The following is a 14,366-nucleotide window of genomic DNA, read 5'->3' as shown; positions in this document are numbered from 1 at the left end:
CAATGGATGAACGATCTGTGTGAAAGAGGACAGCGCAAAGGGACACGATTCAAGGTAGTTTTATTAACAAGTGCAACAAATCAACACAGATTCTACTTACAAACAGTTCTTTCAGGCACTTCACAATTTATGTTGTGAACATATAAAGTCTTTGTCCGCTGATACAGGTCACCACAGCTAGCAGGTAATTCTGGGGTAATTCTGGTAGGGGATGTTTTCCTCCCGGACTCAGCATACAGCAGCAGGGCACCTTCTCCAGTAGCGGAATAGACCGGTAAGATCAAGGCAGCTGGTACCATAGTCACCAAGAAAACAATTGGTAATACACTACACCATGAAAGACTGAAATCCTGCAGCGCCTGCAAGGTCCCCATTCTTAAGAAAGTACATGTACAGGCCCGTCTGAAGTTTGCCAATGAACATCTGAATGATTCAGAGGAAAACTGGGTGAAAGTGTTGTGGTCAGATGGGACCAAAATTGAGCTCTTTGGCATCAAATCAACTTGTCGTGTTTGGCGGAGGAGGAATGCTGCCTATGACCCCAAAAACACCATCCCCACCTTGTCAAACATGGAGGTGGAAACATTATGCTTTGGGGTGTTTTTCTGCTAAGGGGACATGACAACTTCACCGCATCAAAGGGACGATGGCCGAGGCCATGTACCTTCAAAACTTGGGTGAGAACCTTCTTCCCTCAGTCAGGGCATTGAAAATGGGTCGTTGATGGGTATTCCAGTATGACAATGGCTCAAAACACACGGCCAAGGCAACAAAGGAGTGGCTCAAGAAGAAGCACATTAAAGACCTGGAGTGGCCTAGCCAGTCTCCAGACCTTAATCCCATAGATAATCTGTGGAGGGGGCTGAAGGGTTTGAGTTGCCAAACGTCAGCCTCAAAACCTTTATGGTATGGAGAGTATCTGCAAAGAGGAGTGGGACAAAATCCCTCCTGAGATGTGTGCAACTACAAGAAACATGTGACCTCTGTGATTGCCAACAAGGGTTTCGCCACCTCTTAGCCAATAGCCGTGCGGTAAATCTGGCTCCCATGGGCGCCAAGCCGGATTTACTGCACGGCTATTGGCTAAGAGGTGAAAAAGTCACCTCTTAGCAAAAATTTTTTTAGCCGTGGGCTGCTGTAGCAGCTAAAAACGGCGATCGATTAAAACAAATAAAGGAGCTTTCTACATGAAGTATCTTATACTTCATGAATGAAAGTCCCCTTTATTTGTTTCAAAAGTCAATCCTAGTGTTTGTAACTTTCACTTTAAGAATCAATTTGCTTGACAGTGTAAGCATTGGTGTGACTAAAGCACTGATCATAATTGGTTTTATTTTTGCCTTGTTTGTACTCAGCAGGCAAGATAGTATGTAGTTGTGTGTTGCAGAAGAACCAGTACTTTAGATTAGTAGTGTTCTCCCCAGACTGTTTTTTATGGGTGCACCACCCGCCTGATTTTACTGACCACCCAGCTAAAATGTTAGCCAAAAATAAGCTAAAATTGGCTAATATTAAAAATTTTCATTGTTTATCTCCCAAATTATCATTATATTCATTTGTTAAATTATGCAATTATTTTGTGCTTTGGATATTACACTGTCCCCATCTAGCTACTTTATAATGCCACCCGGCTGGCAATATTATTTGTGGAGTACACTGGATTAGGGTATAGTGAGATAAAGGGTCAGAGGAATGCAAACTATAAATAGAACATATCTTCCCCTATTACAGCTTTCAGCCCTAATAGTGTATTTTAATAATGTTAAGGGGTTAAACACATAGTTAAAGTCATCTCCAGAGCAGAAGTGCAGTACTGGGAGCTAGCTGTACACATCTGGGGATCAAATGATTAAATATTTGTGTGTAGCGATCAGTCACCACTCCAGCTAGCTCCCGGTAGTGAATTACTACTCTTGAGTTTATCTAGGTATGCTTTTCAACAAAGGTTCGAAGTAGAAAAAAGTAAATTTGATAATAGATGTTCATTAAAAAGGCTCTTAACATTGCATGTTCTATCTGAGCAATGAAAGTTTAACTTGCATTTCCCTTTAAAGGGACATTAAACACCCTCCTCTCCCACACTCCTTACAAAAGCCAAACAGCAAAACCTGTAACCTGCATTTTAAAAATGCTGCAAATTACCTAAACCAGCTAGTTCATTTGCAGGAATTTGTGGCTACAGAATTAGTTTTTCCCCCCACTCTAGGCAGGATGGGACAAGCACAATTTAAAAACAAAAAACAAGAGGTAGTTATTATCCTTTTAAACTGGTTAAAATGTGAAATTGTAAATAACTCCTTAGCAATCTTAGAACACAATGTGGAAGTACAAAACTATGTTCTATGACAAATTAATTGATATCATTATGCAGGAGAATAAAATTGGATTTATTGAAATGCACAGAAAACACCTTGAAATGACATTTTACTTCTGACATACACTAAATTACTGTACTAGATTAATGTGATTATTTTTTTTATGCAAAAATGCTTTGTTAGTTGCATTATCCAAACTCCATTCACCACTTAGATTAATAAGAGGAGACAAACCAGTTGTGTTACTTGAGTAAACAATTTTAGCCACGGTCATTTTGTTAGCAGTTAAATATATAGACCTAGATTACAAGTGTTCAATAGCGTTCTTATTCTTGCACTCATATTACCAGTTAAAAGTAAAAAGCTATTGCTGAGCATAAGCCTCAGGCGGGCTAACATCTGGAGGTCAGATAGCGAGACTATGCTAAATCCCTCTCCTCATAGACTTCTATGGGGAGCGCTACATAACCCTGTTCTGGTTTTCGCTCCATCTCTAAACCGAAGGTTCACTGAACTTAAAGGGCCATGATACCCAAATGTTGAAACACTTGAAAGTGATGCAGCATAGCTGTAAAAAGCCGACTAGAAAATATCACCTTAAAATCTCTATGTAAAAAAGAAAAATATTTCTTTCCTAAGATATGGTGAGTCCACGGAATAGTCAATTACTAGTGGGAATATCACTCCTGGCCAGCAGGAGGAGGCAAAGAGTACCACAACAAAGCTGCTATATATATGTCACTTCCCTTACCCATAACACCCAGTCATTCTCTTTTGCCTGTGGTGCAATGAGGAGGTGAAGTTTTGGTGTCTGATCTACAATCAAGATTTTTTTATTTTAAAGCAGAGTAGGTTTGCTCTGATCTTTCTAAAGGGTCTAGCCTTAGCCCATGTCAGTCTCTTTAGTAGGGCAATGGTGGCTTTTAAGCAATTGGGAACTTGTGGGGTACAATCCTCACTGCGTTTTCCCAAAACATTTTGCTGCCCTATAAGATAAGTTTACTCAATCTTTCTGTATTTCCACAGGTCCATGTGATGGATGGCATCATCTCAAACCAGGTGAGCTGTCCTGCAGCCGGACAGATAAATATTGAGGTAAGTGGCAGTTTTATTTTTCTATGTAGCAGGGAAAAATTTAGCACTTATTCAGCTGAAACGCTGCAGGGACGTTTTTTATTATTCCTGTCAGGGTGCAGGTTTTTATGGCAGTTTTTGCAGGCACTGTTAGTGTGAGGAGTTTTTTATTTTATTGATGGTTTAGTGATGATCTGTTTTTAGTAACAGATTATGTACTTTTTGGGGGGAGGTTTGTTTATTTTTAAGCCTGTTTTTCAAGAAAAAAAATGGCTTTTTTGTCAGCCCATTTTAGGGAGGTCCTGATTCTGTGATGTCAGAGTTTTTTTGGCACTATTTTTCACTTCCTGTAAGAGTGAGGTGCCAATATTTCAGATGGCTCTGCTGTTTAGAAGGCTTTGTGCTGTTTTTGCTTATCTGGAAATCCGGATTGTAAACGGGATCGTTTTTTTCCTCACTTTGCTGCGGATTGCAGGACAGGTAGGGCACCTCAGTAATTCTGCTCAGGTGTAGAGTCTTGCTTGGGGTATGTTTTCTTGATTTGGTAAATTTAAAGGGAACATTTATTTAAAGGGACACTCAGGTTAAATTACATTTTCATGATTCAGATACAGCATGTAATTTTAAACAACTTTCCAATTTACTTCCATTAAAAAAAATGTGCACAGTCTTTTATATTTACAATTTTTGAGTCACCAGATCCTACTGATCATGTGCAAGAATTCACAGACTATACGTATATGCATTTGTGATTGGCTGATTGCTATCACATGTTACAAGGGGAGTGGAAATAAACTTTGAAATTTGTTATAAAAAAATCTACTACTCATTTGAAGTTCAGACTAAGTGCTATTGCGTTGTTTTGTTATCTTGCATTTGTTGATTATGCAAATCTAATGTGTTGACTGGTCCTTTAAGAACGTTTTTTTTGGTTCTGTATTATATCCTTTGTTAAAAGATTAAAAAAAAGTTTTTTTTTTTATTTGCTTCTTTTTGTATTTTGGATCAGGAGGCTGTGCAGGATGTTACCTGTAGCTTATGTTTTGATGCCCAGGTGGAACCCCCAGTACATTTTTGTTCTTCAAGTATTGAAAGAACTTTAGCTTATAGAAATAGACTTTTTGACCCTTAGCCATCATTAGCTAAGGCGGATGCTGTTCAGGAGCCTCCTGTTTCATATGTGCCGCAGCTTTCTCCTCAAGCGTCCCAATCCTATTCATCTGCACATGCAGTGCCCTGCGTTTCCTCTCATGTTCCGTCTGGAGTTATTTTGCAAGATATTGCTGCTCAGGTATCTTCTGCGAACCTGAGGCGCGGTCTGCTTTTTCCCATGCTGCAGGGAAAACGCAAAAGGAAATTTAAAGAAACAGTTAGTAAGGTTTCTGATCCTGAAGTGGGTAATCAAAGTATTTCCTCTCAGAAGTCTGAGGATAAAGTTTCTTCGGGTGCATCTGAGGGTGAAATTCAGGTTCAGGCAGTATAATTCCTTCTACTGATGCTGAAGTTGTGTGGGATGCTTGCTCAACTAAGAATTGGTTTAAACATTTATTTTTTCTGTACCTCTGATTTCGCAAATGCTATTAAATGTACAGATTGGTTTGAACTTCATGTCTCCAAGGATATTGCTGTTATGGCACTGCCACAACTTTCTCCATTTATGTCCCAAGCCTATATGGCGTCACATGCATCCAAGTAGGATGAGAGGTATCTCTTGAACTGGATTCAGGGTCTTCATCTCTGGGAGTGACAGTTCCAGTCCCAGTTTGGAAACGGGATATAGATATTTACCTCATATTTTTCAGATTCTGTCCTTCAAAGTTGTATCCTTTCTCCTTTGGTTCTAGTGGGCCTGTTCATAAAGAACTTAGACTTGAGAGATTTATTGTTTCCTTAATCGGAATCTTCTCTAGTTTTCTTAGTTTGTGCCATCCCAGTCAGACCTTTAGGTCTTGGGATATTGCAAGGTTTTTTTTCTGGACAATATATAGTTCAGGTATCCTCCTGACTTCGAGCTAACTCTCTTTTAAAAGAGCTTGTCCAATCTTCTTTTCCGGGGATGGGAAATAAATCTGGAGAAGAGTTCCCTTGTTCTATCCACAAGGGTAATTTATTTGGGACTACTGCCACAATACCCTAAATGCACCCGATTTTGTTAGATCTCGGAAGTTATGCAGGGTCAGGTCTGGTCACCTTATTTGATTCTTTATCTAGGAGATGTCTTTCAGAAGTTAGAAAAGCAAGGATTTATTCCTTTTCCCCACTCTCCAGTCTTCTGTCCGGCCAACAGTAAGCTCTAGAAAAGCAAGGATTTATTCCTTTTCCCCACTCTGCAGTCTTCTGTCCGGCCAACAGTAAGCTCTAGTGGCCGGTGGATAGCTTAGCCATCTTGCAACCAGGAGGTTGGGAGTTTGGATTTAGGTGCATTTGATTTTTCTTCACTTTTCTGTGACCCTGTGTATGGAGGGAATTGGTCTGATGATATTCCATGGACATAATTCCTTTTGCTTTTTTCCATGACATGGAGAACTTTCGGATCTGTCTTAAAGGATAGATTTAGATCAGATGACAAGAGACTTTCTTCCGTAGTATTTTTTCAGGAGTATCTATCTCCGGGCACGTGCTTCTGGAGATATTCCTGGGTGATGTGACCACGGATGCCAACCTGCTGGGCTGGTAAACTGTCTGGGTCTTGTTTAAGGATTATGGACTCGGAAGTGTCTGCTCTCCTCTTTAAACATCTTGGAGTTGAGAGCAATTCACAATGCTCTGATGACTTGACCTCAGTCATCCCTAACTTGGTTCCAGTCGGACAATATCACCTCAAGGGTTTATATCAACCATTAGGGAGGAACTAGGGGTTCCTTAGCCATGTAGGAGGTGACTTGATCTGTTGGACATGCTAGATGTACAATCTTTTTGTCAGGCACTGGTCTACATCAGACCTGTGTTTAAGTCGGTTGCTCCCCCTTAGGGTTTTACTCTTGTTCTTAAAGTTTTGCAGTAGGCTCTGTTTGAGCCTTTACTTTCCATAGATATTAAGTAGTTATCTTGGAAGCTTTTGTTTCTCATTGCTATATTTTCTGCTTTGAGAGTCTCGGAGCTCTCAGTTTTGCAGTGTGATTCGCCTTATCTTATCTTTCATGCAGTTAAGGCGGTTATTCGTACTAGTTAGGCTTTCTTCCTAAGTGGTTTCAGATAGATATATTAATCAGAAAATTGTTGTTCCTTCTCTGTGTCCTTATCTTTCTTCTCATAAGGAAAGTTTTTTCACAACTTTGATATACTAAGGATTGTCGCCAGTTTGCTGTTTGTTTCTCTGGGAAACATAAAGGTCAGAAAGCTTCAGCTACTTCGCTTTCTCTTTGGTTGAGTAGTATAATGCGTTTGGTTTATGAGACTGCTGGACAGCAGCCTCCTGAATTGTAGCTCATTTCTTTAGGGCTGTCCCTTCTTCTTTCTTTCAAGAAGGAAGTTTCTGTAGAACAGATTTGCAAGGTTGCAACTTGGTCCTCTCTGCAAACTTTTTCCAAATTTGATATTTTTGTCTTAGCTGAGGCTTCTTTTGGGAGAAAGGTTCTTCATGCAGTCGGGCCTTCTGTTTAGGTTACCTGTCTTGTCCCTCCCTAATCATCTGTGTCCTCTAGCTTGGGTATTGGTTCCCACTAGTAATTGATGATTCCGTGGACTCACCATATCTTAGGAAAGAAAACATAATTTATGCTTACCTGATACATTTATTTATTTCCAGATATGGTGAGTCCACGGCCCATCCCTTTATTTTAAGGCAGTTATTTTTAACTAAAACCTCAGGTACCTCTACACCTTTGTGTTATCTTCTTTTTCCATTTTCCATTCGGCTGAATGACTGCAGGTTATGGGAAAGGGAAATGACATATATAGCAGCTTTGCTGTGGTGCTCTTTGCCTCCTCCTGATGGCCAGGAGTGATATTCCCACTAGTAATTGATGATTCCGTGGACTCGCCATATCCGGAAATAAATAAATTTATCAGGTAAGCATAAATTATGTTTTTACCTCAAAAATTCATCAGTAGCCACATCCCATTGTAAAGGACTTCTAAGCAGCAAATCAGTATGTCTGTCCCGGGACAGCTAAGGGAGTGAGCTTTCGTGCACACTCATCTTATTTCCCTATTCAGTTTAATTAACTTTACTATGAAATCTCATGAGAGTTAAGTGAAATCTCATGAGATCACAGTAAAAGAGTTCATGACCTCAGCACTGTTGATGCTGATTGGCTGCTGTTCATTTCTTCGTTTTTTTTTGTTTGTTTTTTACCTGCAGCAGGGCAGTAACTGAAATATAACATTTTACACAGAACTTACTCTGCTGAGCTGAGAAAATTGTGAGGTAAAATTCCTTTTTTACATTGAGATGCTCAGGTAATATTTTCCTGTCATCTTTTTACAGGTATGCTGCATCAGTTTCAAGTGATTTAGCATATGAGTATTATGTCCCTTTAAAGAGACATGAAACCCAAAAATTGTCTATCAAAAATTGTCTATCAATGATTCAGATAGAGCATACACATTTAAACAACTTTCCAATGTACTTCTCTTATCTAGTTAGCTTTGTTCTGTTAGTATCCTCTGATTAAAATTATACCTAGGTAGACTCAGATGCTGGGAGCTATCTGCTGATTGGTGGCTGCACAAATATCTCTTATCATTGGCTTACTGATGTGTTCAGCTAGCTCCCAGTAGTGCATTTCTGCTTCTTTAATAAAGAATACCAAGATAATGAAGTAAAATTGATAACAGAAGTACTTTGGAATGTTGTCCCAATTAACAGCAGTGCAATGCTACATCAACTGTTGTTCTTCACAGTTGTGGTCTCGCTTACTGCTGCCAAATGTCAGTAGAGCCCTCCTGTCCTCTCATTTATGCTCTTCACTTAATCTGATGCATAATAAGAACAAGTTAAACGGACATAAACAGGCTTTACTGTAGATCAAATTAATACCAGGTTATTTTTATGTGACAATTAATTTGATTTCAATTGCTGAGATTGAATTTTATTTAAAGAATGGTTTATGTTTTGTGTCTAACAGATGATTCAACGTGAAGCTGAAGTAAAACATAAAGTTACTGCTGTAGCCCTGACAGATTCTGTCCATAATGTATGGCATCAAGAAGCCAGTAAAACGATTCGAGAATGGATGAGAGAGGTAAGAAAACCTTGGTTTTTTAAAAAATATATTTAATTACGGAGAAATAATGTACTCATATACTCTAACATGAGACTCAAGGAACACACACACTTAAAGGAGATTAAACACCTCTTGTGTAAAAATTGTGTTTCTCCTACATTTAGGGGCCAAAAAGCAAAAAGTGTAACCTAGCTTTGCAGGTTACAAAATTAGCTTTTTGTCCTCTCTAGGGATTGTGTAACAAGCACACTTTTTACTCAAATGCAATCGGTGTGCAATGTAATTTTAAGTTAAAACATTTTTCTCTAATACTCAGATAATAATGGCTTGCATAATCTGTAACTACTCTGTTTTTAGACATTAGAATTTACAGGCTTGGGTTTTTTCACTGTGGGTTATGCTAGGGAAGAATGCTGTACTCTTTTTACACTGTTTATTATATCCCATTCACAGTGTGTTTGTACTGTTAGCCTTGCATATGTGTGTGTTCTGTTTATTTGATTTTTAATGGACCAGGCTAGAACTGTTCCCTCTAAATTTATTTTGTCTGACCCCTTAGAGGGAAGAACGTCTAACCATTTACCACCAGTAACACTGGGCATTATGCAGTAAGTTTGTCCTCCAGCCCATGTATGGCCAACCTTACTCTAATCAGGGTTTTTCTACCTTTCCTCAATGACATTGTCCTCCCTCTTTGAGTGTTTCTCATGGAGGTCATATAGACCCCCCCCCCCTGGATTTAAGGACTATCTACTATCTACTGTCACTAAGGTGTTTGTGGCCATTCCAACTTAGAGTAAGAGCAGATGCCTAAATTCTAAAACCTTGGAAGATCTAATGAATATGAGTTTTCTTCTGAGGATCAGGATTCCACTTCAGAGCAGGACTCATTTCTTTCATGTAATTAACAAGAGTCCATGAGCTAGTGACGTATGGGATATACATTCCTACCAGGAGGGGCAAAGTTTCCCAAACCTTAAAATGCCTATAAATACACCCCTCACCACACCCACAAATCAGTTTTTACAAACTTTGCCTCCAAGGGAGGTGGTGAAGTAAGTTTGTGCTAGATTCTACGTTGATATGCGCTCCGCAGCAAGTTGGAGCCCGGTTTTCCTCTCAGCGTGCAGTGAATGTCAGAGGGATGTGAAGAGAGTATTGCCTATTGAATGCAGTGATCTCCTTCTACGGGGTCTATTTCATAAGGTTCTCTGTTATCGGTCGTAGAGATTCATCTCTTACCTCCCTTTTCAGATCGACGATATACTCTTATATTTACCATTACCTCTACTGATTCTCGTTTCAGTACTGGTTTGGCTTTCTACAAACATGTAGATGAGTGTCCTGGGGTAAGTAAGTCTTATTTTCTGTGACACTCTAAGCTATGGTTGGGCACTTTATTTATAAAGTTCTAAATATATGTATTCAAACATTTATTTGCCTTGACTCAGAATGTTCAACTTTCCTTATTTTCAGACAGTCAGTTTCATATTTGGGATTATGCATTGAATTATCATATTTTTCTTACCTCAAAAATTTGACTTTTTTCCCTGTGGGCTGTTAGGCTCGCGGGGGCTGAAAATGCTTCATTTTATTGCGTCATTCTTGGCGCGGACTTTTTTGGCGCGGACTTTTTTGGCGCAAAAATTCTTTTCCGTTTCCGGCGTCATACGTGTCGCCGGAAGTTGCGTCATTTTTTGACGTTATTTTGCGCCAAAAATGTCGGCGTTCCGGATGTGGCGTCATTTTTGGCGCCAAAAGCATTTAGCGCCAAATAATGTGGGCGTCTTATTTGGCGCTAAAAAATATGGGCGTCGCTTTTGTCTCCACATTATTTCAGTCTCATTTTTCATTTGCTTCTGGTTGCTAGAAGCTTGATATTTGGCATTTTTTCCCATTCCTGAAACTGTCTTATAAGGAATTTGATCTATTTTGCTTTATACGTTGCATCTGAGCCAGAAGATACTACAGGAAAATCACTGCCTGCTGGATCTACCAAAGCTAAGTGTATCTGCTTTGGTAGCTATTCCTCCAGCTGTTGTTTGTAATAATTGTCATGACAAACTTGTTAAAGCAGATAATATTTCCTTTAGTAATGTACCATTGCCTGTTGCAGTTCCCTCAACATCTAAGGTGCAGAATGTTCCTGATAACATAGGAGATTTTGTTTCTGAATCCATAAAGAAGGCTTTGTCTGTTATTTCTCCTTCTAGTAAACGTAAAAAGTCTTTTAAATCTTCTCTCTCTACAGATGAATTTTTAAATGAACACCATCATTCTGATTCTTTGGACTCTTCTGGTTCAGAGGATTCTATCTCAGAGATTGATGCTGATAAATCTTCATATTTATTTAAGATGGAATTTATTCGCTCTTTACTTAAAGAAGTACTAATTGCTTTAGAAATAGAGGATTCTAGTCCTCTTGATACTAATTCTATACGTTTAGATAAGGTTTTTAAAGCTCCTGCGGTTATTCCAGAAGTTTTTCCTGTTCCTAATGCTATTTCTGCAGTAATTTCCAAAGAATGGGATAAATTGGGTAATTCATTTACTCCTTCTAAACGTTTTAAGCAATTATATCCTGTTCCGCCTGACAGGTTAGAATTTTGGGACAAAATCCCTAAAGTTGATGGGGCTATTTCTACCCTTGCTAAACGTACTACCATTCCTACGTCAGATGGTACCTCGTTTAAGGATCCTTTAGATAGAAAAATTGAATCTTTTCTAAGGAAAGCTTATCTGTGTTCAGGTAATCTTCTTAGACCTGCTATATCATTGGCTGATGTTGCTGCAGCTTCAACTTTTTGGTTGGAAACTCTAGCGCAACAAGTAACAAATCGTGATTCTCATGATATTATTATTCTTCTCCAGCATGCTAATAATTTTATCTGTGATGCCATTTTTGATATTATTAGAGTTGATGTTAGGTTTATGTCTCTGGCTATCTTAGCCAGAAGAGCTTTATGGCTTAAGACTTGGAATGCTGATATGGCTTCTAAATCAACTCTACTTTCCATTTCTTTCCAGGGAAACAAATTATTTGGTTCTCAGTTGGATTCTATTATTTCAACTGTTACTGGTGGGAAAGGAACTTTTTTAACACAGGATAAAAAATCTAAAGGTAAAAACAGGGCTAACAATCGTTTTCGTTCCTTTCGTTTCAACAAAGAACAAAAGCCTGATCCTTCGTCCTCAGGAGCAGTTTCAGTTTGGAAACCATCTCCAGTCTGGAATAAATCCAAGCCTGCTAGAAAGGCAAAGCCTGCTTCTAAGTTCACATGAAGGTACGGCCCTCATTCCAGTTCAGCTGGTAGGGGGCAGGTTACGTTTTTTCAAAGAAATTTGGATCAATTCTGTTCACAATCTTTGGATTCAGAACATTGTTTCAGAAGGGTACAGAATTGGTTTCAAGATGAGACCTCCTGCAAAGAGATTTTTTCTTTCCCGTGTCCCAGTAAATCCAGTGAAAGCTCAAGCATTTCTGAATTGTGTTTCAGATCTAGAGTTGGCTGGAGTAATTATGCCAGTTCCAGTTCCGGAACAGGGGATGGGGTTTTATTCAAATCTCTTCATTGTACCAAAGAAGGAGAATTCCTTCAGACCAGTTCTGGATCTAAAATTATTGAATCGTTATGTAAGGATACCAACGTTCAAGATGGTAACTGTAAGGACTATATTGCCTTTTGTTCAGCAAGGGAATTATATGTCCACAATAGATTTACAGGATGCATATCTGCATATTCCGATTCATCCAGATCATTATCAGTTCCTGAGATTCTCTTTTCTAGACAAGCATTACCAATTTGTGGCTCTACCGTTTGGCCTTGCTACAGCTCCAAGAATTTTCACAAAGATTCTAGGTGCCCTTCTGTCTGTAATCAGAGAACAGGGTATTGTGGTATTTCCTTATTTGGACGATATCTTGGTACTTGCTCAGTCTTTACATTTAGCAGAGTCTCATACGAATCGACTTGTGTTGTTTCTTCAAGATCATGGTTGGAGGATCAATTTACCAAAAAGTTCTTTGATTCCTCAAACAAGGGTAACCTTTCTGGGTTTCCAGATAGATTCAGTGTCCATGACTCTGTCTTTAACAGACAAGAGACGTCTAAAATTGATTACAGCTTGTCGAAACCTTCAGTCTCAATCATTCCCTTCGGTAGCCTTATGCATGGAAATTTTAGGTCTTATGACTGCTGCATCGGACGCGATCCCCTTTGCTCGTTTTCACATGCGACCTCTTCAGCTCTGTATGCTGAACCAATGGTGCAGGGATTACACGAAGATATATCAATTAATATCTTTAAAACCGATTGTTCGATACTCTCTAACGTGGTGGACAGATCACCATCGTTTAATTCAGGGGGCTTCTTTTGTTCTTCCGACCTGGACTGTAATTTCAACAGATGCAAGTCTCACAGGTTGGGGAGCTGTGTGGGGATCTCTGACGGCACAAGGAGTTTGGGAATCTCAGGAGGTGAGATTACCGATCAATATTTTGGAACTCCGTGCAATTTTCAGAGCTCTTCAGTTTTGGCCTCTTCTGAAGAGAGAATCGTTCATTTGTTTTCAGACAGACAATGTCACAACTGTGGCATACATCAATCATCAAGGAGGGACTCACAGTCCTCTGGCTATGAAAGAAGTATCTCGAATTTTGGTTTGGGCGGAATCCAGCTCCTGTCTAATCTCTGCGGTTCATATCCCAGGTGTAGACAATTGGGAAGCGGATTATCTCAGTCGCCAAACGTTGCATCCGGGCGAATGGTCTCTTCACCCAGAGGTATTTCTTCAGATTGTTCAAATGTGGGGGCTCCCAGAGATAGATCTGATGGCCTCTCATCTAAACAAGAAACTTCCCAGGTATCTGTCCAGATCCCGGGATCCTCAGGCGGAGGCAGTGGATGCATTATCACTTCCTTGGAAGTATCATCCTGCCTATATCTTTCCGCCTCTAGTTCTTCTTCCAAGAGTAATCTCCAAGATTCTGAGGGAATGCTCGTTTGTTCTGCTAATAGCTCCGGCATGGCCTCACAGGTTTTGGTATGCGGATCTTGTCCGGATGGCATCTTGCCAACCATGGACTCTTCCGTTAAGACCAGACCTTCTGTCGCAAGGTCCTTTTTTCCATCCGGATCTGAAATCCTTAAATTTAAAGGTATGGAGATTGAACGCTTGATTCTTGGTCAAAGAGGTTTCTCTGACTCCGTGATTAATACTATGTTACAGGCTCGTAAATCTGTATCTCGAGAGATATATTATAGAGTCTGGAAGACTTATATTTCTTGGTGTCTTTCTCATCATTTTTCTTGGCATTCTTTTAGAATACCGAGAATTTTACAGTTTCTTCAGGATGGTTTAGATAAGGGTTTGTCCGCAAGTTCTTTGAAAGGACAAATCACCGCTCTTTCTGTTCTTTTTCACAGAAAGATTGCTATTCTTCCTGATATTCATTGTTTTGTACAAGCTTTGGTTCGTATAAAACCTGTCATTAAGTCAATTTCTCCTCCTTGGAGTTTGAATTTGGTTCTGGGAGCTCTTCAAGCTCCTCCGTTTGAACCTATGCATTCATTGGACATTAAATTACTTTCTTGGAAAGTTTTGTTCCTTTTGGCCATCTCTTCTGCTAGAAGAGTTTCTGAATTATCTGCTCTTTCTTGTGAGTCTCCTTTTCTGATTTTTCATCAGGATAAGGCGGTGTTGCGAACTTCTTTTGAATTTTTACCTAAAGTTGTGAATTCCAACAACATTAGTAGAGAAATTGTGGTTCCTTCATTATGTCCTAATCCTAAGAATTCTAAGGAGAAAT

General features: G+C 39.4%; 1 protein-coding gene across 1 annotated transcript in view; it reads left to right on the top strand.

Moving 5' to 3' along the window:
* The window catches only part of FAM172A (family with sequence similarity 172 member A), a 1,196,638-nt gene that overhangs the window by 842,605 nt on the left and 339,667 nt on the right, over positions 1 to 14,366 (top strand). The window contains exon 9 of the mRNA XM_053701490.1: positions 8,459 to 8,575. Coding sequence (XP_053557465.1) covers positions 8,459 to 8,575 — 117 coding nt within the window. The remainder of the gene's footprint in view (positions 1 to 8,458; positions 8,576 to 14,366) is intronic.

The sequence above is a fragment of the Bombina bombina genome, chromosome 2, assembly GCF_027579735.1.
Source record: "Bombina bombina isolate aBomBom1 chromosome 2, aBomBom1.pri, whole genome shotgun sequence".
Classification (NCBI taxonomy): domain Eukaryota; kingdom Metazoa; phylum Chordata; class Amphibia; order Anura; family Bombinatoridae; genus Bombina; species Bombina bombina.
The sequence above is the reverse complement of the archived record's forward strand: the minus strand, read 5'-3'. Positions and strand labels throughout refer to the sequence as shown.